This window comes from Thamnophis sirtalis, unplaced genomic scaffold (genome assembly GCF_051295495.1).
Source record: "Thamnophis sirtalis isolate CommonGarterSnake01/CBP01778 unplaced genomic scaffold, rThaSir2_p1.2 scaffold_12, whole genome shotgun sequence".
In the NCBI taxonomy this organism is placed as follows: Eukaryota; Metazoa; Chordata; class Lepidosauria; order Squamata; family Natricidae; genus Thamnophis; species Thamnophis sirtalis.
Genome location: NW_028261392.1, coordinates 24,788,953 through 24,810,689, shown reverse-complemented (window position 1 = coordinate 24,810,689; position 21,737 = coordinate 24,788,953). Strand labels below are relative to the sequence as shown.

General features: G+C 42.3%; 1 protein-coding gene across 3 annotated transcripts in view; it reads left to right on the top strand.

Moving 5' to 3' along the window:
* PCCA (propionyl-CoA carboxylase subunit alpha) overlaps positions 1-21,737 on the top strand; it is a 264,528-nt gene that overhangs the window by 184,961 nt on the left and 57,830 nt on the right. For all 3 annotated transcript variants that reach the window (XM_087726871.1, XM_087726870.1, XM_087726872.1), the window contains one exon: positions 14,787-14,885. In XM_087726871.1, coding sequence (XP_087582997.1) covers positions 14,787-14,885 — 99 coding nt within the window. The remainder of the gene's footprint in view (positions 1-14,786; positions 14,886-21,737) is intronic.

The window sequence follows — 21,737 nt, the reverse complement described above, 5'->3', positions numbered from 1 at the left end:
GACTCATATGTATGATGGTTGCAGTGTTCCAGAGTCACATAATCACCTTTTGCGACTTTCCGAGGAGCAAAGTCAATGAGGAAGCTAGATTCACTAAACAACATTTTTACAGATAACTGCAGTAATTATATTAACTGTAGCAAGAAAGCTTGTAAAATGGGGACAAAACTCACTTTAAAAATGTCTCGCTTAGCAACAGAAATTTCAGGATCAATTATTGTCGTAACTCAAGGACTACCTGTATAGAATCCAAACTAGCTACTTTATGGTTCTATACCTACTTCCCAGACTACAGATTTGCCTGGAAAGACTAGATAAGGCTCAATGGCATTTAAAGGGGGGGGGGCAGTCAGACCTTGCCCTCTATACAGCATGTTAATTCCCCATTTGAGCCCTCCTCGCAACTGGGACATATGCTCTCTTAACAGTACAGTTCAGCTTCAAATAGGAAAAGGTGTTTCAGAATGCACATGGGTTCACATCAGGGGTGGATTCCTGCCAGTTCTAACCTCTTCTATAGAAGAGGTTCCACAAATCTACCGTGCCGTTTAGAACCAGTTCCAGCTCCCCCCCTGCCTGTCCACACCACGCTTGCCCTGCCCGCTGCTCACTGATTGGCTGGCTCACCAATTGTCCTGCCCACCTCTAAGAGTCCTATCTAAACCTTAAAGTCTTAAAGCTATAAAGTTTGAACATCCCTGGGGGTGGTTTTTTAAAGGGTTAGGGGTGAAAGGATCTTGTAACTTGACAGCTTTAAGACTTGCATGCTTCAAATGCCAGAGTTTCTGAACCAACATTTTGGTTGCTAAGCAAGAGTGTTGTTAAGTGAGTTTCACCACATTTTACAAGTTCGCCATGCCCACCCAGTCACATGACTGCCAAGTCACTCCCGCTCGGTCACATGGCTGGCAGGCCCTCCCCAATCCTTGCCACATCTCCCTTGCATCCTTGTATGCCCCTTCTGCCCTTCCCCATCTGACAGAACCTATTTGCTTGCTTGCAAGCATCTGGGGCTTGCAACTTCCTGCTGTCTTCCCCACTGACTTGGTTGTGGGGAGGTAGCAGGGGCAACCAGGTATTATTTGGCAACAGTAATCCCAGTCCCAATTGCTGTCTTAAGTCAAGGACTACTTGTATAATGTATGCCCTTCCTCAAAATCAGGTCCTTACTTAGCAATTATTCCATTCATTGTGAGCTACCCTGATCTTTCAAGAAGCTAATTTGTAGAGAATAATTTGGCTTTGAAATGATGTCAACATACTTCCTTCTTGAGATTATTTACAGGACAAAAATACTTTTAAATTTAGAGCAAAACTAATAGTAAAATTTAGAAACATAGATACACATAATAGAATTATACTGTCCTATATTCTGCTCCACAGAGACTGGTGAGGAACAAAAGAATAAATACAAATAATTGTGGAGTGACCCCCTCCTAACTCAGTCCTGCTCTCTCAATATTTGTTTGGTTTATTTTCCTCTCTGCTGTGTATATCTCTCAATTGGAAAACAGGAAACATGCTCATTTTTGATTCCCTCCTGATATTAAATATCTTGGGAATAAATCGAGATTTTTAGCTCTGGAAGTATCATATTTCCAACTGTTTAAATATCAAATATTTTATCTTAGAATTCAGAGTAGTTTTTGCTTTGTGCTTTTGTCTTTTTACTGTCCCTGCAATCACACCTGGTATGTTCTGATATGGAATGCAAAGAAACTATTTCTTCAGTGAGTTCACTTCCAACAAGTCTTTATCTTGCTTTGTGGTTGGAAACCAAAATAAGGAACAGTTATATTTGCAGATTTTCTAGGGAAAAGTTTCATATGCCGTCTTCTCACATCAGGAAATAATTCACTGCTTTTATGAAAGCACCAGCATGAAAAAAAAAAGTAAAGTTGTTAGTTTTAGCTTGAAATAGTTTTATTGTGATGTTTTGGTTCAGATAATGCATTTTGATTAGTTGGCAAACTTGTATTTTCTCCAGCAATATTTAGCATGTTTCTTCCATATAAATATGCATACTGTGTTGAAATATTTTCTTTTGAAGCACATTTTGTTTCTAATTTTTCACACTCATTTTTGTTTTGAAATCTTATGTCCATTGCTTTAGTGACCTTGTTGATTAAATATACCTTCTAACCATAATTGGGTTCCCCCATCATGTTTCTCAACTGCTGTCTTTAAATATGGATGTTAGTCCAACCTTGTATAGGGCCTCTTGTTCACATTAAAGGTAGTAAATGAGTATGAGGAAATAAATATTAAAAGTACTACTGTACAGACAGCCACACACAGAAATTACATATAGAGCCAAGGTGGCGCAGTGGTTAAATGCAGCACTGCAGGCTACTCCAGCTGACTGCAGTTCTGCAGTTCGGCTGTTCAAATCTCACCGGCTCAAGGTTGACTCAGCCTTCCATCCTTCCAAGGTGGGTAAAATGAGGACCCGGATTGTTGGGGGCAATATGCTAACTCTGTAAACCGCTTAGAGAGGGCTGAAAGCCCTATGAAGCGGTATATAAGTCTAACTGCTATTGCTAACTGCTATTTCAGCATCATTATCCTGAATCTATCAAGATATATATGGTAGGTTAGAAGATTATAGTTTTAGTTGGGCAATATGGATATGAGGTCCAAGTCAAAAGACAACACAGCGAAATCAATTGAGTCAAATCTGTTATTTCCTTCCATCTAATGGACAGAATATTATATAATATATACTCTCTCCTCAAGTGTCTGGAAAGGTATTTAAGGGCAATTGTTTTTCTTTATTTCATTTATCCTAACCAGCTCTATTTTCTATTATATCAATTATCTCTTTTTTAAATTGTTGCCCCAAGAGATTTTTTTTTCTGTTTATTTTTCTTATCAATTGTCCTAATGGACATATATTGACATATATTTTAGATGATTTGGCATTGCTTCTAAAATATGGCTTAAAATACTGGAATTCTGGGTTATTCAATGAAAGTGATGGGATATAGCATTCAACTTTTAAAAAGGAAATGCTTCTTTTTTATCTTCTGTACATTTCTGGATTCTACTGTGGAGCTTCAGTTAGGACATTCTAGAACTAACGAGTGCTTGATTCCTTCTTTTCTAGTTCATATGGCCAAGGGACATGTCTCTAGCTCTTTCTTTTACTTCTGCTGCAGGATCATCACGAAGAGTAGACCTCCTAAATAACCAGAGTTCATACAATGAAAATAATCTGTTGCAAAAGTCAATTTTAAAAGTTTTTTTCCGTTACTCTTTCTGTTTTATGTCTTTTGGGGGGTAGTAATATTTATTTTTCTCATTAGAGGGACCAGAATGAGTTCCATTCTATGTCATACCTGGCTTATGGGCATAGATCCATTTTTTAAGGAAAAGCTTTAGCAATAGAAGCAAATAGCTTCTAATGGTTATTCCTAATGTATTTTGAATCTTTCAAGAAGTTATTTGGTAGTCACTGTTTTTATTGCTAGGTCCTTGGTTTCGGGTCCCAGTGTTAGCAAACATCTGAACTCTGCTGTAAGCCCACACTGACTATGCCAGTCCTAATGTTTGGCATCACTGAAATAAATGAGACACACATAATTGCACAGTAGGTAGACTGTGACCAACTGCTTTGAAGTCATAGCTTATAACCGTGAACTCCTGCTGCTGGTTTGCCCATACTCAATTATATCTATTAGCATTTTCACGATAAAGTTGAAGTACCAGATATAAATCTGCCAAAGAAATAGTTAACTCTCTGTATCCCGAATATTAGCTCTTCATTTTTAACTGTTTCATTGATGGGACATGTCTGATGTGCAACTTATTTCATCTGGTTACAGGACCTCTGAAATTCATGCCCAGTGGGGAGATTTCTCAGAATGATGCTGCCAAAGCTTGCATTCTTTGCTCTAAATTTCATTGCCTTTCTCGGGGCAAGACAAGGCTTATTACCATGACTTTAATGTGGCTCTTAAGGCTTTATAGCATGAAAAGAAAATAACACTACTGTACTGACTAGATGTGCATCAGCTGTGACTAACTGTTTTGATGTAGCCTTTTCAAAAGACTAGAGCGGAGCTTTCTTTTTTGAAACGTGTAAAGCAGCGTAGACATAGTTGCTCAGATGGATCTAATTAGTCCTTCCTAGGGAATGGCTGCCTATTTGTTGCAGCTGAATTCTCATTGCGTTCACCCATAACTAGAAACACCTCAGTTCAAACACATTTTTTTTCCCAAACAGAAAGGGGTTTAAGGCTCCATGTTTTACTGCTTTTTGATGTCTGTTTCTCTTTAACAAAGAGAACCTTATGTTTGTACAACTGTTATTATTAAGAAAGCCCAGCTTTGTTGAAGAACTCATCAGTATCTGACGTTGGTAAAAGTAGAAGATGTTGATATATTAGGTAGGGAAGATCAGTTACATGTTTCTCACACAGTAGGCTCATTTATTAAAAATGAAGACAGTCTTATAAGTAGCGGAATGCAAATAACACGCATCTAGTCAGTCATTTATCTCTGTTATGACTGTTGCCAGCTCTAATCCATTCTTTCTCATGGCTGGCTGGGGGAATTCCGGCAATTGAAGTCCACATATCTTAAAAAGTTGCCAAGATCGAGAAATACTGCTCTAATCTCTCACAATGGTCTTTCCCACTCTGGTCACATTTGAACTAAAGATATTGGTGTTTGTTTTGAGGATCTTTTTAATGAATGTGTGTGCTTGTAATGTAACTTTGACTTGACGGCTTACGAATCTGGCCCCTCATGAATTTTAAAAAATGAAGCAGAAACTAGCATGAAGATTCTTCTCAGCTTTTTTACTCCAGTTTTTTTTTATATCATCAGATTGAACCATTTTAAAAGTAGGAGGAATTACTGCTGTAGCAATTGCTTTGGTGAGAGGGAGAAATTGCTGCTGTAGAGCTGATTTGGCAAGAAGTCTGGCAATATAAATAAAAGTAAATACTGAAGGAGGGAAAAGGTCTTCATCTTACGCTCTTCCAATTGCTCCATGTACACTAATTTATGTAGGAATGGGGACTATCATTTAAATTTCTGATTGGTTTTCATCCTGTAATCTAAATCAAAATATCAATGCTCATATCTCAGGTAGACCTTTACCCAAGTTTGTCTTGATTTCTCAGCAAGATCTGAGCATCTTGAACCTAAAGCTTGCAAAAATGCACAAGAAGATGAAAGTTTGTACTTGATTTTTCTAAAAAAAAAAAGGGGGGGGTACTTGAGAGACCGCCTTCTGCCGATCACCTCCCTCCGACCGATTAGATCGCACAGACTGGGCCTCCTCCGAACTCCATCCGCCAGTCAATGTCGACTGGCGACTACACGGAGGAGAGCCTTTTCTGTTGCAGCTCCGACCCTGTGGAACGACCTCCCCGTCGAGATCCGTACCCTCACCACCATCCAGACCTTCTGCACAGCCCTCAAGACCTGACTCTCCCATCAGGCCTGGGGATAGGTTCCCAATTTACCCGCCCGAGTGTTGACTGTTGAATGCAAGTTGTGTTTTATTATTTTCTTTCTTTTGTTCACATATTGTTTGTCTTTGATATTGCACCCCCTTCCCTGTGATTGTAAGCCGCCCTGAGTCCCCTCAGGGAAAAGGGCGGCCTATAAATCTTAATAAAATGACTAAAAAAAAATGACTAAAAAATAGCGCATAGTGTGTGTTGACCATGATAAATCTGACAATTATGAGACAATTTTCATAAAGCATTCTTTTTGTGATTTATTATCACATTATTTTAAAAAAAGAGGACACTGTGGTGATTGAAATTCATTCTTAGCAGTTTCAAAGCCAGAAATCTCACTTTTCTTAGTCATCAAAGCTCATTCTCTTAGAACAATATCTATTTTATGAGTGTAAAAATTTCTTTTTAACAAAGATCTGTGAAATTACAAAAAGGTCAGATATCACTTTTTTAAAAATAGCTTTTAGTACTCAATGGTTTCATTTAGTAGAAGCATTCTTATATTTTCTTCATTCTGTAAATAAAGCATTATCTAAAGTGATGTCAGAAAAGCCATACTTATCAGAGTAGTTCATATAATTTTGTATCTAGTCTTCCAAATTGGCCTGCCAGAAAGGTTTTTTTATAGAAATAAATGATCAGCTTATAATAATACCTTGTTCTCCGATTCATCACCAGATATCAGTATTCAGCATATTACCTTTGAAGTTAAAAAAATACTTAACTACTATAATTAATTGTCATCCATCGAGCTTTTACACGCAGTGCTTTTTTTTAATGATCTGGGACCACAAGAGTGCATTGTAATAATGATGCATAAATTACTTTTATATTATTTTAATTAACTTTTCTCCTTACAAACAAGCCATTTAAGAAAGTGATCATCTCTGGATCATGAACAGTATCAACTCTTATGTTTTATATGAAATACTTTTGTTTTTCCATAAATCTGTAGCCAATTTCATTAGATAATTTTCAGATTAATTATTTTCAATCTTTTCAAATAGATTCAAAGAAGAAAAACAAAAAGCAGTTGATATACTTAATTTAAATGGCCTCTCTCAAAAAAAGCTGCTACCTAATTTTTAACAATATAATCAAATTAATGTTGCATTTATCCTTAAAATAATTTAGGTATAATCATAGACCAAAACACTTAAATACAGCATCCAAGTACTTTTTGCAGTAAAAACTAATCATACCAAGATTACATTGCAGCCTATTCTTTTAAAATGATGTCTGTAACTTTTTGCTCAGTGTGTCCTTTTTTTTTCTCTTCAGGAAATATATTTTGGAACATTAAAAACCAAACCGTTGTCAGGTTGCTGGCATAATCCATTAAATGTAGTTATAGTTGACTGCATTTTGTGCAAGTTCACAAAATCACAGTTTATTTCTTATAATGTCTGACCATGCATAAAAGAGTTTAATGTATGGCAGAATAAAATTCAGGTCTTTTATCTGTTTTATTATGGCATTTAGCAGGTAGCAAAATAATTTTATGCTTAATTTCTTCCTTTTCCTTTTCTTTAAAAATAACCAATACAGTCCCCAACATAACTGTATTGTCTTAGATTTTTCCAATTATTTTTATTCAGTGAAAACAATATACTCTTTACTTACTGGAGAGCTTTGCTTTTGTAAAGGAAAATAATGTAATGTCAGCAACAAGCCATATTGCATGTAGATAGTCCTCACTTACCGACAGCAATTGGGACTGTCCACTCTGTCATTAAGTGTAACATCATGTGACCATGATTTGTGACTTCCTGCCAGCTTCTCCAGTGATTTTGTTAGGAAGATTATAAATAGTGATCATATGACCCGGGGATGGTATGACCATCAAAAATGTACCTGGCTTTCCAAGCACCCAAATTGCACTCTCATGACTGTAGGAATGCTGCAACTTCTGCAACTCTGGGGACTGGTCATAACTCTGCTTTTTTAATGCTTTGATCAGTGTTGAATGAGGCAGTAAGCAAGGATTACTGGTATCTGTATTTAATTTTGGTCAAATATTAACTAGGAAACGTATATAAAGCATTTTAAAGAAGATTCAGTTACATAGTTGTAATAAACACAAGCATTAAAGAAACATCACTCTGTAAGCTATCTTTAATTATCATAATTACAAGTAATCCTCAATTTACAACAGTTCATTTAGTGACCGTTCAAAGTTAAAAGAGCTCTGAAAAAAAATTATTTAGGTCCTTTTTTTACACAACCATTTCAGCATCCCAATGGTCCTGTGATCCAAATTCAGGCACTTGGCAACTGACTCATTTATGGCAGTTTCAATGTCCCTGGAGTCATAAAATCCCCTTTTACAACTTTCTGATAAACAAAGGGAAGTGAGATTCAGTGTTACTAAGTGAAGATCTTCAGTGATTCACTTAACGGTGGCAAGAAAAGTTGTAAAATGGAGTAAAACGATCTTCTCACAAGCAGAGTCAATGGGGAAGGCAATTCACTTAACAACTGAGGCATCCACTGAGGCAAGAAAGATCATAAAACTCACTTAACATATGTCTCACTTCGCAACAGAAATTTTGGGCTCAACTGTGGTCGTACATCGTGAACTACCTGTACTGTAGAAACAAGGAGAAAGAGGCTTCATAAGATACTGTCATGAAAGGTTAGCAATAAGCATGGAGCTGATAGTTCTGTATCAAGAGAACTGGAAAAGAAAAATAACAAATGGGCTAGTTCAAAAGAAGTGTGAGTAATTAGCATATGTGATGAAAGCAAAAGGGTCAAATTATAGAGTAAATACCAAGTGAGTGATTAACATAAATGTAGGAGTTTTATGGTCATTTGAATACAGTTGGGAATATAAATTACACAAAGTGCAGGGTGTGACTTCATAATTGAAACAATGCCTATTTAATGGCCATATTAAATGTTTTTATTAATGCTACTACTTCTACAATAGCATACTTTAATGTGATAACAAAATACTAATGTGTTTCAGTATAATTTTTTAGGAAGTAAAACTTCTGTATCTAGCTTCTTTTACTGGGAAATAATGTACTCCTTTTGGGTGGTAAATATTGTGATCAGGAGTAGGCTTCAAAAATTTTAGCAAGGTCTTCTCTGCCTGGTTGCTAGGCGTGCCTGGCCATGGTCAGTGTGGCTTATTCGGGGTCCTGCACCACAGGGGGGGCATTTTTGCCCTCCCTAGGCTTCGGAGGCGTTCCTCAAACCTCTAGGAGGGCGAAAATGACCTCCCCAGGCTCCAGAGGCCCTCTGGAGGCCGGAAACATCTGTGATAAGGAAACAAGATATTTGTAGGTACACACCTGCTCAATATGAGTCCAATTTATTTCCCAGTTGTTAATTTTACAACAATGCTGGTCAGAAATTAAAATATTAGTTTTCTGATAATTTATTAATAACTTTGCTGTGATCAGAACAGAGCTAGTGCCTAAGACACAGACTGGCAACAAATGCAGCCCGGTATGGCACTGCTGTGGCAGCTTTAAGCTACCAGTATGTGGCTTTTGCCACTAGTTGAATTTTTTATTTGGAAGGTTCTCCTGGTTGCCCCAGAATATAATTTGTAGGAGCAGAGAAAAGCATTTCCTATAGAACACTTAAAAGTGGTACCAGTAACATCATTTGCCAGTTTGTTTTAGTAGCTCAGGATAGAGTCTGTTCTCTGTATTTAATAAAAAATGTTCTTTCTATTTCTCAGAATAATGTAGTGTGAACAATGGGAGTGTTTTGAATGCGTAAATAACCTTAAGCCCTCTACTTTCATGTTTTGACAATGGAAGATTAACCAGATTTAAGTGATTTGCCATAAGTATTTTTCCTTTTCATATCAGATAAAACCAGTCAGCAACTCTTAATTTTATAAAGTATTGTTCCCTCATTGTTTCATGGTAGATACTTTGATGTGTTTTACTTTTTGTGTATTGAATTGATAAAAAGCTAGTGTGAAAACATTTCCATAAACTATTTGGAACATTCAGTTTTCCAATTTACGTAAGTACAGAGGAAAAGGTGTGCACACCCGGGAAAAAATTGGCACCAGATTAGGATTACCTACTTCCTTTACCTTTAGAAAATTACTAATTGGGTTAACCTTGATATGATTGTGGTTTTACTTTTTACAAGATTGCCCTTGACATAAAATCCTTTTAAAACATATTTTAGCCTATCAAGAATGTTCATAACCTTTTTTCTGATGAGAATACTTATTAAGCTTGGTATCTGTGTACGAATTGGAAAATTTAATTGAATAATGGAGTTTTCCATAAAAAGTAATGTTTTTAGTGTTGTTTCACTGAAGTGTTCTTTTTTTCAGAGATTCAACTCCAACATTTATATATTTGATTCTTTAATGTAAGATAGCAAATCCAGATTAAAGTTAATTTATACTAAATAGCAAGGATGGGCAGCATATTCTAGGGAAAGTACAATGACTGTTATTCAGTGTCAAGTGCCCTCCCAAGGCCATTTTAACAGGCCTCAGAATGTAACAGAAAAATAATTATTGAAGAAAAGTATTAAGGCTTTTTAATTTCAATTGCATTTAAATGTAAATAATAAGATTGCCTGAGAAGTCACTACCATCATTGGAAATTGTGAGCCTGTGCAGCATTACAACTTAAAAAAAAACATCAGAATTTTTGGTATTATTTCTAGCATTTTAGCAACAAACGTCTATTCAAAAATGCAAGGCAAAGATAGATTTCTCAAAGTTGAATCTGATATAAAAAGAATGTGTTTAAACCTCAGAGAATATCCTATGGGAAGAATTTGAATTCTGTAAGTTGATATTATCAGAGTGCCAGTCAGAGATGTACAAAAGTAGGTGTTCATAATATATTGTTCTAAAGGGGACTTTAGGGCTGGCCATTACCGGGGAAGGAGGGTTCGCTACATCACAGAGATCCCTCCTTCCGGCCCTATGAGCCCCACTCCAAGACCAGATGGCGCGAGTAGTCAGGACCCTGGTCTCAGGCTGTTGTCGCTAAATGCCAGGTCTGTCGTACACAAAGCTCCTCTCATCCGGGACTTAATTGTTGACGAGAGGGCAGACCTGGCATGTATTACTGAAACCTGGCTGGGCACAGAAGGAGGAGTCCCCCTTGTAGAGATGTGCCCAGAGGGATTTCAGGTGCTTCATCAGCCGAGAGCCCAGGGAAGGGGTGGCGGTGTGGCTATTGTAATCCGGGAGTCTCTGCTACCTCGTAGGGTCCCTGCTCCGGAGCTTGTCGGGTGTGAGTCCCTGCTGATAAAGTTGGACCTCAAGGGTCAAGTGGGCTTGCTGCTAACGTACCTGCCTCCCAACTGCGTTGCAGCATCCCTCCCCTCGCTCCTCGAGTCAGTAGCCGAGCTGGCAGTTGAGTTCCCCAGGCTTATAGTTCTGGGGGACTTCAATTTGCCATCGCTCGGTGAACGCTCTGATGGGGCGCAGGAGTTCATGGCTTCCATGACAGCCATGGGCTTGACCCAGGTAATTCGGGGCCCAACCCATGCAGCGGGTCACATGCTCGACCTCGTATTCCTCTCGGAGCAGTGGATGTGTGATCTTGGTCTGAGGGGTAATGAGATCATACCCCTGTCGTGGTCAGACCACTGCCTACTGAGGCTTGACTTCCGGAGGCCAAACCCCCACCGTAGGGAGGAGGAACCGACCAGGTGGTTCCGCCCCAGGTGACTTATGGACCCGTTGAGGTTCCAGACGGAGCTTGGGGTCATTCCTGATACTCTCGCCCACAGTTCGGCGGAGACTCTGGCTGCCGCCTGGCATTCGGCGGCGTCGGAGTCTCTTGATCGGATTGCGCCACTACGGCCCCTCCGGGTCAGTGGATCCCGGAGGCCTCCTTGGTTTACCGAGGAGCTCCGGGAGAAGAAACGCCGGAGGAGATGCCTAGAGCACCTGTGGAGGTCCGATAAGTCCGAGGCGAACCGAGCACTTTTAACTACCTGCACCAAGGACTATGTCCGAGCATTAAGAACTGCAAAAAGATCATACATTTCTGCCTTGGTTGCGTCCGCCGAGTCACGCCCAGCCGCCCTGTTTAGGATAACCCGCTCCCTCCTCAATAGGAGGGATGCGGGAGACCCCTTGCAGGGTAGGGCTGAGGACTATGCTCAATTCTTGGCGGACAAAGTAGCTCGGTTTCGGTCGGACTTGGACTCCACCGCAGTAGATCCAGCCGAGACACAGGAGGACCACTTGGCAAACCATCTCTGGGTTGAGTTCCAGGATGTTGCCTCTGGGGATGTGGACAAGGCCATTCGAGCTGTAAGTGCCTCCACCTGTATTCTGGATCCGTGTCCCTCCTGGCTGGTTGCCAACAGCAGGGAGGTGACACATGGCTGGATCCAGGCGGTCGTCACCGCCTCCCTTCGGGAGGGGCACTTCCCCGCCGTACTTAAAACGGCGGTGGTGAGACCCCTCCTGAAGAAACCATCCTTGGATCCAGCCATTTTAAACAACTTTTGTCCTGTCTCCAACCTCCCCTTTATTGGGAAGGTTGTCGAGAAGGTGGTGGCCTTCCAGCTTCAACGGGCCTTGGAGGAAGCTAGTTATCTTGACCCCTTCCAGTCTGGCTTCAGACCTGGTTACAGCACAGAAACCGCTTTGGTCGCATTGACCGATGATCTCTGGAGGGCCAGAGATGGAGGCTATGCGTCCATCCTGGTCCTCCTTGACCTCTCAGCGGCTTTCGATACCATCGACCATGGTATCCTTCTGCGACGACTGCGGGAGGTGGGAGTGGGAGGCACTGTTTTACGGTGGTTCTCCTCCTACCTCTCGGACAGGTCGCAGTCAGTGTTGGTCGGGGGGCAGAGATCGTCCCTGAGGCCCCTAACATGTGGGGTGCCGCAGGGCTCGGTCTTATCCCCCCTACTATTTAACATATACATGAAACCGCTGGGCGAGATCATTCGGAGGCACGGGATAAAATACCACCAATATGCGGACGATACGCAGCTGTATCTGTCCGCCCCGTGCCAACTCAATGAAGCGGTGGACGTGATGAACCAGGGTCTAGAGGCCGTTAAGAACTGGATGAGCGCTAACAAACTGGTATTCAACCCGGACAAGACCGAGTGGCTGTTGTGCTTCCCTCCCAATAATTTGGCTAATGTACCAACGCTTAGGCTGGGGGGTCAAATTTTATACCCCTCAGATAGGGTCCGCAACTTAGGAGTCCTCCTGGACCCACAGCTGACTTTTGACCACCAGCTGTCAGCTGTGACCAGGGGGGCATTTGCCCAGGTTCGCCTGGTCCGCCAGTTGCGGCCCTACCTAGACCGGGAGGCTCTCACAACAGTCACTCGAGCCCTTGTGATCTCTAGGCTGGAATACTGCAATGGGCTCTACATGGGGTTGCCCTTGAAGTGCATCCGGCGACTACAGCTAGTCCAGAATGCAGCCGCGCGAGTGATAGTGGGCGCACCGCGGTTCGCCCACGTTACACCCGTCCTCCGCGAGCTGCACTGGCTACCTGTTGGTCTCCGGGTGCGCTTCAGGGTACTGATGACCACCTTTAAAGCACTCCATGGTAGTGGATCTGGGTACTTGAGAGACCGCCTTCTGCCGATCACCTCCCTACGACCAATTAGATCGCACAGACTGGGCCTCCTCCGAATTCCATCTGCCAGTCAATGCCGACTGGCGACTACACGGAGGAGAGCCTTTTCTGTTGCAGCTCCGACCCTGTGGAACGATCTCCCCGTTGAGATCCGTACCCTCACCACCATCCAGACCTTCCGCGCAGCCCTCAAGATCTGGCTCTCCCAGCAGGCCTGGGGATAGGTTTCCAATTCACCCGCCCGAGTGTTTGATTGCTGAACGAAAGTTGTGTTTTTACTATTTTTCTTTGTTCACATTTTGTTTTTTTGTTTTTTTTGACATTGCACCCCCCTCCCTTGTGGTTGTAAGCCGCCCTGAGTCCCCTCAGGGAAAAGGGCGGCCTATAAATCCCAATAAACTCAAACTCAAACTCAAGTAGTAAAATGCAGTTGGTTTATTTATTATTTCTATTCAATCAAACTATATCAAACTATATTAAGGCCACAAATAGATTTCCAGTATTACATTCTTATTTGCTAAGTCTAACTTCTGGAATGACCTAATACATATCCTGTTCATTTGTTATGGAGTGTTTTCAATGGATGCATTCAGGCTGCTGGTTCGGTCTTCATCTGATTGGCTTCCTATTTTATTTCACTTGGCAATTTCTTCTCCCAAAATCGCCATCCCAGTAGCTGGTCTCATATCATGGTTGGTTAATAAATATTCTACAACATGTACCCACTTCAGTAGCAGATAGTTTCCAAGGATTACAATTCAGTAGTTTGCCAGTTGCTTCCTGTGCTTATTTTTGCAAAAGGTACAGACTTTTTGTTATTTTGTTTTTAAACTACATCATAGGACTTAATTGCTATTGTAGCTTTTAAGATCAATAAATTTTACTCAGCTTATCTAATATTTTAATACAAACATTTGAACAATCAGAAACATGCATATTTTTTTCTGAATAATAGGGAAAATTCTCTAAACCAAAAAGCCTTTCCTGGGAACTGAATGATTAGAGATTTTAGCTCAGAATCAAATGGATCATGCATTAAAAAAACCCCATAATCCACAACAATCCAAGAGTTGAATACATGGGTTACTCAACTGGTTCAAATTTAAACATCGAGACTCAAGGAACAGCAGGAAGTAAACACATAGAAATGGAAATTTTAGGTTGGCATGTGGTTTTCAATGAAGGATAGACCACTGCCAGCTGCTTTTAAGCAGAACAGGTACAGATATGGCTTAGTTTTGGATGCTGGAACCTTTGTTAGGCATAATACTTAACCACATTTTGATGGATAACTTGATGCAAACAGCTTTATGTAGATAATAAATAAGAATGAGAAGAGGACATGAGCAGAGTGCTTTTGCTTGGCTCTCTGAAGCTGTTGACGCATCCTGGAACTAGGTGGTCTGGCAGCTTCAGGCCCCTTATTGCCTGATTCCTCTGTACATGCTGAGTCCATCCCAAGTGGCAATTTTCTGCTAACTCATGGGGCTGGCAGCCTGCTGAATTAAGCTGCTTAGGTTCAGCCTTGGACTCTGAGGACTCCAAGTCCATAACATTTTGTACAAATTATTTAACATTTCCCACAGGCAGCTTCTGTAAATGTGTTTCACTTTTCCTCAGCAATCCTAAAAAGACTTTGTTGACAAGCCCTACCTTTTGGGGCAGAAACTTTGGGCTTCCTCTTTTGTTTGCCGCGATGAACTTGAGTTTTGCTTCTTGTCTGATTTATGGTAAGAATATCCTTATGTTACAACAGGTGGAAGTCAATGGGAGAAAACTTTGTGTGACCGGTGAATGGAATTTGGCATCAGCCGTGTTATCTCTTCAAGTGGATGATGTTCATAGAACTATCCAGGTAAAATATTTTGTTGCTATTGCTTTTTACAATTTCTACACCATTTTAAAATCTGGGAAATTAGTGTTATAAATCCGGGACATTAGATTATAATTGCACATGCTTAATTTGTACCTGGCAATGAAGAAATGCAAAGCTGTGAAGCATCCTTTCCAAGGCCTTCATATCTTCAAATGGTCATTAAATGACCAATCAAGGACTACTTGTAGTTATAACAATTGAATCATCTTAAAGAGCAACGTGATGTGGAGCACATTGTAATAGTTGAAATTGCTAATGCATGAATAACCATGAACGGGGGCCTCAGTCTTGCTAGAGGTTGAGCCTTAGCCTGTTATTTTCCCTACAGACTCTCTTAGTATCTAGAGATGAAACTTTGGTGACAAGTTAGTTGGTCTAAAATTTAGATATGTAACTGGTATCATCAATGTATGATAATGCTTAACCATATTCCGATGGATGACTTCATGCAAACAGCTTCATGTAGATATTAAATATGAATGAAGAGAGAATCAAATCCTGAGGTCCCCTAAAGCTTAGACTTAGATCTAGATCTGTACTTCCATGAACACCAACTGAAAATGTCTTTGAAAGAAGGGAGAAAACTACTGTAAACCTGGCTCTTAGTTCCCTCACATGGTTCAGGATGCTATCCAACATGCTGTCATAATCAATGATATTGAAGGTTACCAAGAAATCAATGACAGCTGTACTTCTCCATCCTAGATAAATCATAAGTCATCAACAAATGTGATCAAGGCTGTCTCAATACAATTTCCAGTATTGAAACTTGCAGACAAGATGCAATTAATAATTTATTTTAAATTTCAGAATTGGAGAAAGTGTACCATAAGTATATATCTCTTTATCTTGTTACCTTTATACCCTCTCCTGTACACTGATAGAGCTTTTTATATATTTCTTGTACAAAGATAAACTTTAGGAAATCTAAGAAACAATGACAAAACAAACATTCTGATGAGATTTTGCCAGTCAAGGCAATGAGATACAATGCTAGACACAATGATTCACAAGATTTCTTGAGGTGTAAGTATTTAACAACAGGAAAGATTTTAAACAATGTTCATATGTGATTAGGCATTTTAGGAGGAAAGCTGCATTGGTCTAGTGTAACAGAGAATCAGGAGGTGCTTCTAACATTTTTTTAAAAAAAGCATATGTTTTGTGAGCTGCAGTTTACTTAATCAAATAATAATGAATAAAACAAGGGAAAATGAGAAGAGCTTTCTTCCTAAATGAAAGCATAAAAGTAACATTTGAATTTTTTCCCCGTTTTAATCATCTTCATTTTAAAGCTGTTTTTTTCTTTTGTGAGCAATTAGTTAAGCTGTAGAGCAGTTAAGTATGGTTAGCTTTACCCAAGCACCATAGTTCTGTATATTTAGGGATTGAGATTGCCCAGGCATATGGCACATCCATAGAGAGTGAAGGCGCTAGTTGGGAATGTGTTCTTGAGAAGAGATATCAAATCCAATTGAATATCTTTAAGTCATTGCCTTAAAGCTGTTTGAGTGCTCATATTCAACTGCACAGAGCTGACTTAAAGAATATAAAAGGATCTCCAATTTTTAATTTAGACCAGAATGAAATAACATTATTGTTGAGGATCTGAGGTGTCAGACTACAGGGTGAAGATATATTGCGGCTTCCCATATAGAAATGTGCAACCAAATGTTGGTCAGAATTCTACTTCAGAGTGAAGTATCATGTTGGAGATACAGCAAGGAGCTTGGAGTACATACCTACGAGAATTTGTCTGAACCTGTACTAAAGGAAAGAAAAAGCTATATAGGCAAACTGGACTCTGAAAAACAGCTCTGCTCTAACTTTGGCTAAGTACGGTTGGCGTGCAGCAGAGATAAGTAAGGCCCCTTTAGTTTAGGATGATTGCAGTGCTACAGCAGCTCTCTGGGCTTTTGTGCTACATATTCCCTGGGCATTTCACATGAAAAGACTATACCTGGGGATTTAAATGATTTAACCTGCTCAATGGAATAATCATCCAAATATGCCTTTTAACTGTTCGGCAAATACCGCCCACTTGGATAAAAATTCTAAGATGGTGTAGCTGCAGCATTGAATATGACAATTCACCATCTCTGTTTCTTTTTCTCTCTTCGCGTCAGTTTCCAAAGAAAAGTTATAATTGCTTTATCTCATTTTTGTCTTAATGTTTAGTTGTTCTATGTACAACAACCTGCACAATGTACAGAAAACAGTTACAACACAATGAGTGACACTTTTTAAAACGTTTGGTTTAATATGGAACTTGTAGAAAGTGATACTTTTCTGAAGTTCTAGAAAATGCACTTTCAAAAATCCATTGAGAGGGTGTAAGACACTTTCAGAATATTCTTCTCAAAAATATTGAGTAACTTCACATAAATGGAGGCTAACTGAAAAAAAATTAAATCTAAATATTTACATGTTTTTATATTTACTGTAAGACTTCTGAACTTATTTCTTTCATACCCTCTATATTGGAAATTAAACCCAAATTTGCTTCTTACTGAAAAGTTGTGTAGCATATTGTGTCATGGTGAGATGGGTTGGCAAACAACATTTAATAAATAATAAATAACATTGTCTATCTGGTTTGCTGAAGAAAGAGAGGTTGTCTTGTGGCCCCTGACCTATAGAGTGTCGCAGAGCTTGGTCTTATCTCCCTGCTTTTTAACATCTTGTGAAACCATAGGGAGGGATCATAGGATGGTTTGGGAGTGGTACCATAAATCTGTTGATGATACCCACTTACACATCATTACTTTGAGCCATGGGGGAGATATGACATTGACACTCTTTCTCAGAGGTTGTGCAGATAAGTCAGTGGTGGGTTGCAGGCGGTACGCCCAGTACAGGTATACTGGAGCCTGCCTGGATCACCGGGTACCGTTCCGATACGGTGCTCCAGAGGGCCCACTTGCCCACCCGTGCTCCTTACCTGTCTTTAAAGTCTTCGGCGCTTCCGTGCAGACGCACGACATGTACAGCTGGAATATCGCGGAGGCATCTCTGACAGTATGATGTGTGCACTGCACACGTCCATGTGGATGCCACCGGGCCTGTTCCAATCGTACCTGTTGGAATGGGATCAGGAACCCACCACTGAGGTAAGCTGTCAGGAGTCTGGATGGGAGGGGACGGAAGTTAGAACCCTTGGAAGTTGGAATTGCTTTTCGTAGTTTGGATTGTTGTTAATGTCTTGATGGGCAAGCATTAACTGTCAGGGAGCAGATTTGTAACTTAGGGGCCCTTCTGGAATTAATGGCTTCTGCAAGAGCAGCGGATGGAAATTGTGGCCAAACTCTAACTGGTGTGCCAGTTGAAGCTTTACCTGGGCCAGGAACACTTGGTAAGAGTAACTCATGCCCTTAGCATCACCTGGCTAGACTGCCTGTAATGAGCTATACTTGGGGCTGCCCTTAAAGAATATGTGTTCCATAATCAGTGGCCTGTATCCTTTTGGGCTCCTCCCTTTGGGAAGCACATAAGTATGATTTTGCTGTCCCTGTATTTGTTACCAATTGGTTTCTGGTTCCAATTTAAGGTGTGGGTTTTGATCTATGAAGTCCTTCGGGGCTTGGCATCTTTCAGTTAGCTAAAACTAAGGGGGCTGAGGCAAGAAGGTGCTGTGTTCCATGGTGACCCCAACACTGGAATAACCTTCTTGTGGAGAGCAGAGTATCTTCTTCCCAAAGCCCTAGTAGACTGAGCTATTTTAGAGAGCCTTTTCCCAATTTGATTTAATATTTCCATAATTTATTCTTTATTGGGTGGTATCACTAGATGTGGTACCCATGTACGTTGGCTCATTGTTTCAGAGATATTTCCTTATCTCAATGCCTTCAACAATTGCAGAGCTTCTAACACACTTTTAAAAATTCAGGGAGATATTCTGCCCTGAAAATAGCCCATGTTGAAGTGTATATCACAGGCAAACATCAGCAGTTGACCACAGGAAATGTTTTATGACATTTTGTATTATATCATAAAATGCTTTATGAGCATTTTTATCAAATATAAATGTTATATTTGCCAAATTTCTATTCCATTGGAGTCATGGATCCTATATTTTTGAGGTATTCTATAAATTAGCTAGTTTGAGGCACCTTTAGTAGTCAGGACCCTGGTCTCAGGCTGTTGCTGCTAAATGCCAGGTCTGTAGTTCATAAAGCTCCTCTCGTCCAGGACTTAATTTTAGACGAGAGGGCAGACCTGGCATGTATTACTGAGACCTGGCTGGGCCCAGAGGGAGGAGTCCCCCTTGTAGAGCTGTGCCCAGAAGGATTTCAGGTGCTGCATCAGCCGAGAGCCCAGGGAAGGGGTGGGGGTGTGGCCGCTGTTATCCGGGAGTCGTTAGTTCCTCGTAGGGTCCCTGCTCTGGAGATTGTCGGGTGTGAGTCTTTGCTGTTAAAGTTGGACCTCAAGGGTCAAGTGGGTTTGCTGCTAACGTACCTGCCTCCCAACAGCGTTGCAGCGGCCCTCCCCTCGCTCCTCGAGTCGGTAGCCGAGCTGGCAATTGAGTTCCCTAGGTTGATGGTCCTGGGGGACTTTAATTTGCCGTCGCTCGGTGAAAACTCTGATGGGGCGCAGGAGTTCATGGCTTCCATGACAGCCATGGGCTTGACCCAAGTAATTCGAGGCCCAACCCATTCAGCGGGACACATGCTTGACCTTGTATTTCTCTCGGAGCAGTGGATTTATGATCTTGGTCTGAGGGGGAACGACATCATACCCCTGTCGTGGTCAGACCACTGCCTACTGAGGCTCGACTTCCGGAGGCCAAACCCCCACTGTAGGGAGGAGGAGCCGACCAGGTGGTTCCGCCCCAGGCGCCTTATGGAGCCGTCAAGGTTCCAGACAGAGCTTGGGGTTATTCCTGACACTTTCGCCCACAGCCCGGTTGAGACTCTGGCTGCTGCGTGGCACTCGGCAGCGTCGGAGGCCCTCGACCGGATTGCGCCACTGCGGCCCCTCCGAGGCGGCGGATCCCGGAGACCTCCTTGGTTCACCGAGGAGCTCCGGGAGATGAAGCGCCGGAGGAGATGCCTAGAGCACCGTTGGAGGTCCGATAAGTCCGAATCGAACCGAGCAATGGTAACCACCTGCACCAGGGAATACACCAGGGCACTTAGGGCAGCAAAAAGATCACATATAGCCACCCTGGTTGCATCCGCTGAGTCCCGTCCAGCCGCCCTGTTCAGGATAACCCGCTCCCTATTGAACAAAAGGGAGGCGGGGGAACCCTTGCAGGGCAGAGCTGAAGAATATGCCCAATTCTTAGCGGACAAAATTGCTCGGTTTCGGTCGGACTTGGACTCCACACCCGCAGCTCCAGCCGAGGCACAGGAGGATCAAGTAGAACAGCTCTGGGTTGAGTTTCAGGATGTTACCCCCGGGGATGTGGACAAGGCCATGAGAGCTGTAAGTACCTCCACCTGTGTTCTGGATCCGTGTCCCTCATGGCTGGTTACTAACTGCAGTGAGGTGACACGAGGCTGGATCCAGGCGGTAGTAACCGCCTCCCTTCGGGAGGGGAACTTCCCCGCCGCACTGAAAGCGGCGGTGGTGAGACCCCTCCTGAAGAAACCATCTTTGGATCCAGCTGTTCTTAATAGCTACCGTCCAGTCTCCAACCTTCCCTTCCTGGGGAAGGTTGTTGAGAAGGTGGTGGCCTTCCAGCTCCAACGGTCCTTGGAGGAAGCAAACTACCTAGACCCCTTCCAGTCAGGCTTCAGACCCGGTTACAGCACAGAAACCGCTTTGGTCGCATTGATTGATGATCTCTGGAGAGCCAGGGATGAAGGACATTCCTCCATCCTGGTCCTCCTTGACCTCTCAGCGGCTTTCGATACCATCGACCATGGTATCCTTCTGCGACGACTGCGGGAGGTGGGGGTGGGAGGCACCGTGTTACGGTGGTTCTCCTCCTACCTCTCGGACAGGTCGCAGTCGGTGTTAGTGGGGGGGCAGAGGTCGTCCCCTAGGCCCCTAAATTTTGGAGTGCCTCAGGGTTCGGTCTTATCCCCCCTACTATTCAACATCTACATGAAACCGCTGGGAGAGATCATCCGCAGGCACGGGATTAGATACCATCAATATGCGGACGATACTCAATTGTATCTGTCCGCCCCGTGCCAACTCAATGAAGCGGTAGACGTGATGAGCCGGGGCCTTGAGGCCGTTATGGACTGGATGAGGGTTAACAAGCTTGTACTCAACCCGGAAAAGACCGAGTGGCTGTTGTGTTTCCCTCCCAAAGATTTGACGGATATTCCACCACTCAGGCTGGGGGGCCAAATCTTATACCCCTCAGAGAGGGTTCGCAACTTGGGAGTCCTCCTGGATCCACAGCTGACATTCGACCACCATTTAACGGCTGTGACCAGGGGGGCATTCGCCCAGGTTCGCCTGGTGCGCCAGTTGCGACCCTACCTGAATCGGGAGGCTCTCACAACAGTCACTCGGGCCCTTGTGACCTCTAGGCTGGAATACTGCAATGTGCTCTACATGGGGCTGCCCTTGAAGAGCATCCGGCGACTTCAGTTAGTGCAGAACGCAGCCGCGCGAGTGATCGCGGGTGCACCTCGATTCACCCGCATAACACCTATCCTCCGCGAGCTGCGCTGGCTACCTGTCGATCTCCGGATGCGCTTCAAGGTGCTATTAGTCACCCATAAAGCCCTACATGGCAGTGGATCTGGATACTTGAGAGACCGCCTCCTGCCAATTACATCCCTGCGACCAATAAGATCTCATAGGTTAGGCCTCCTCCGCATCCCATCGGCCAGCCAGTGTCGGCTGGCAACTACAAGGAGGAGGGCCTTCTCA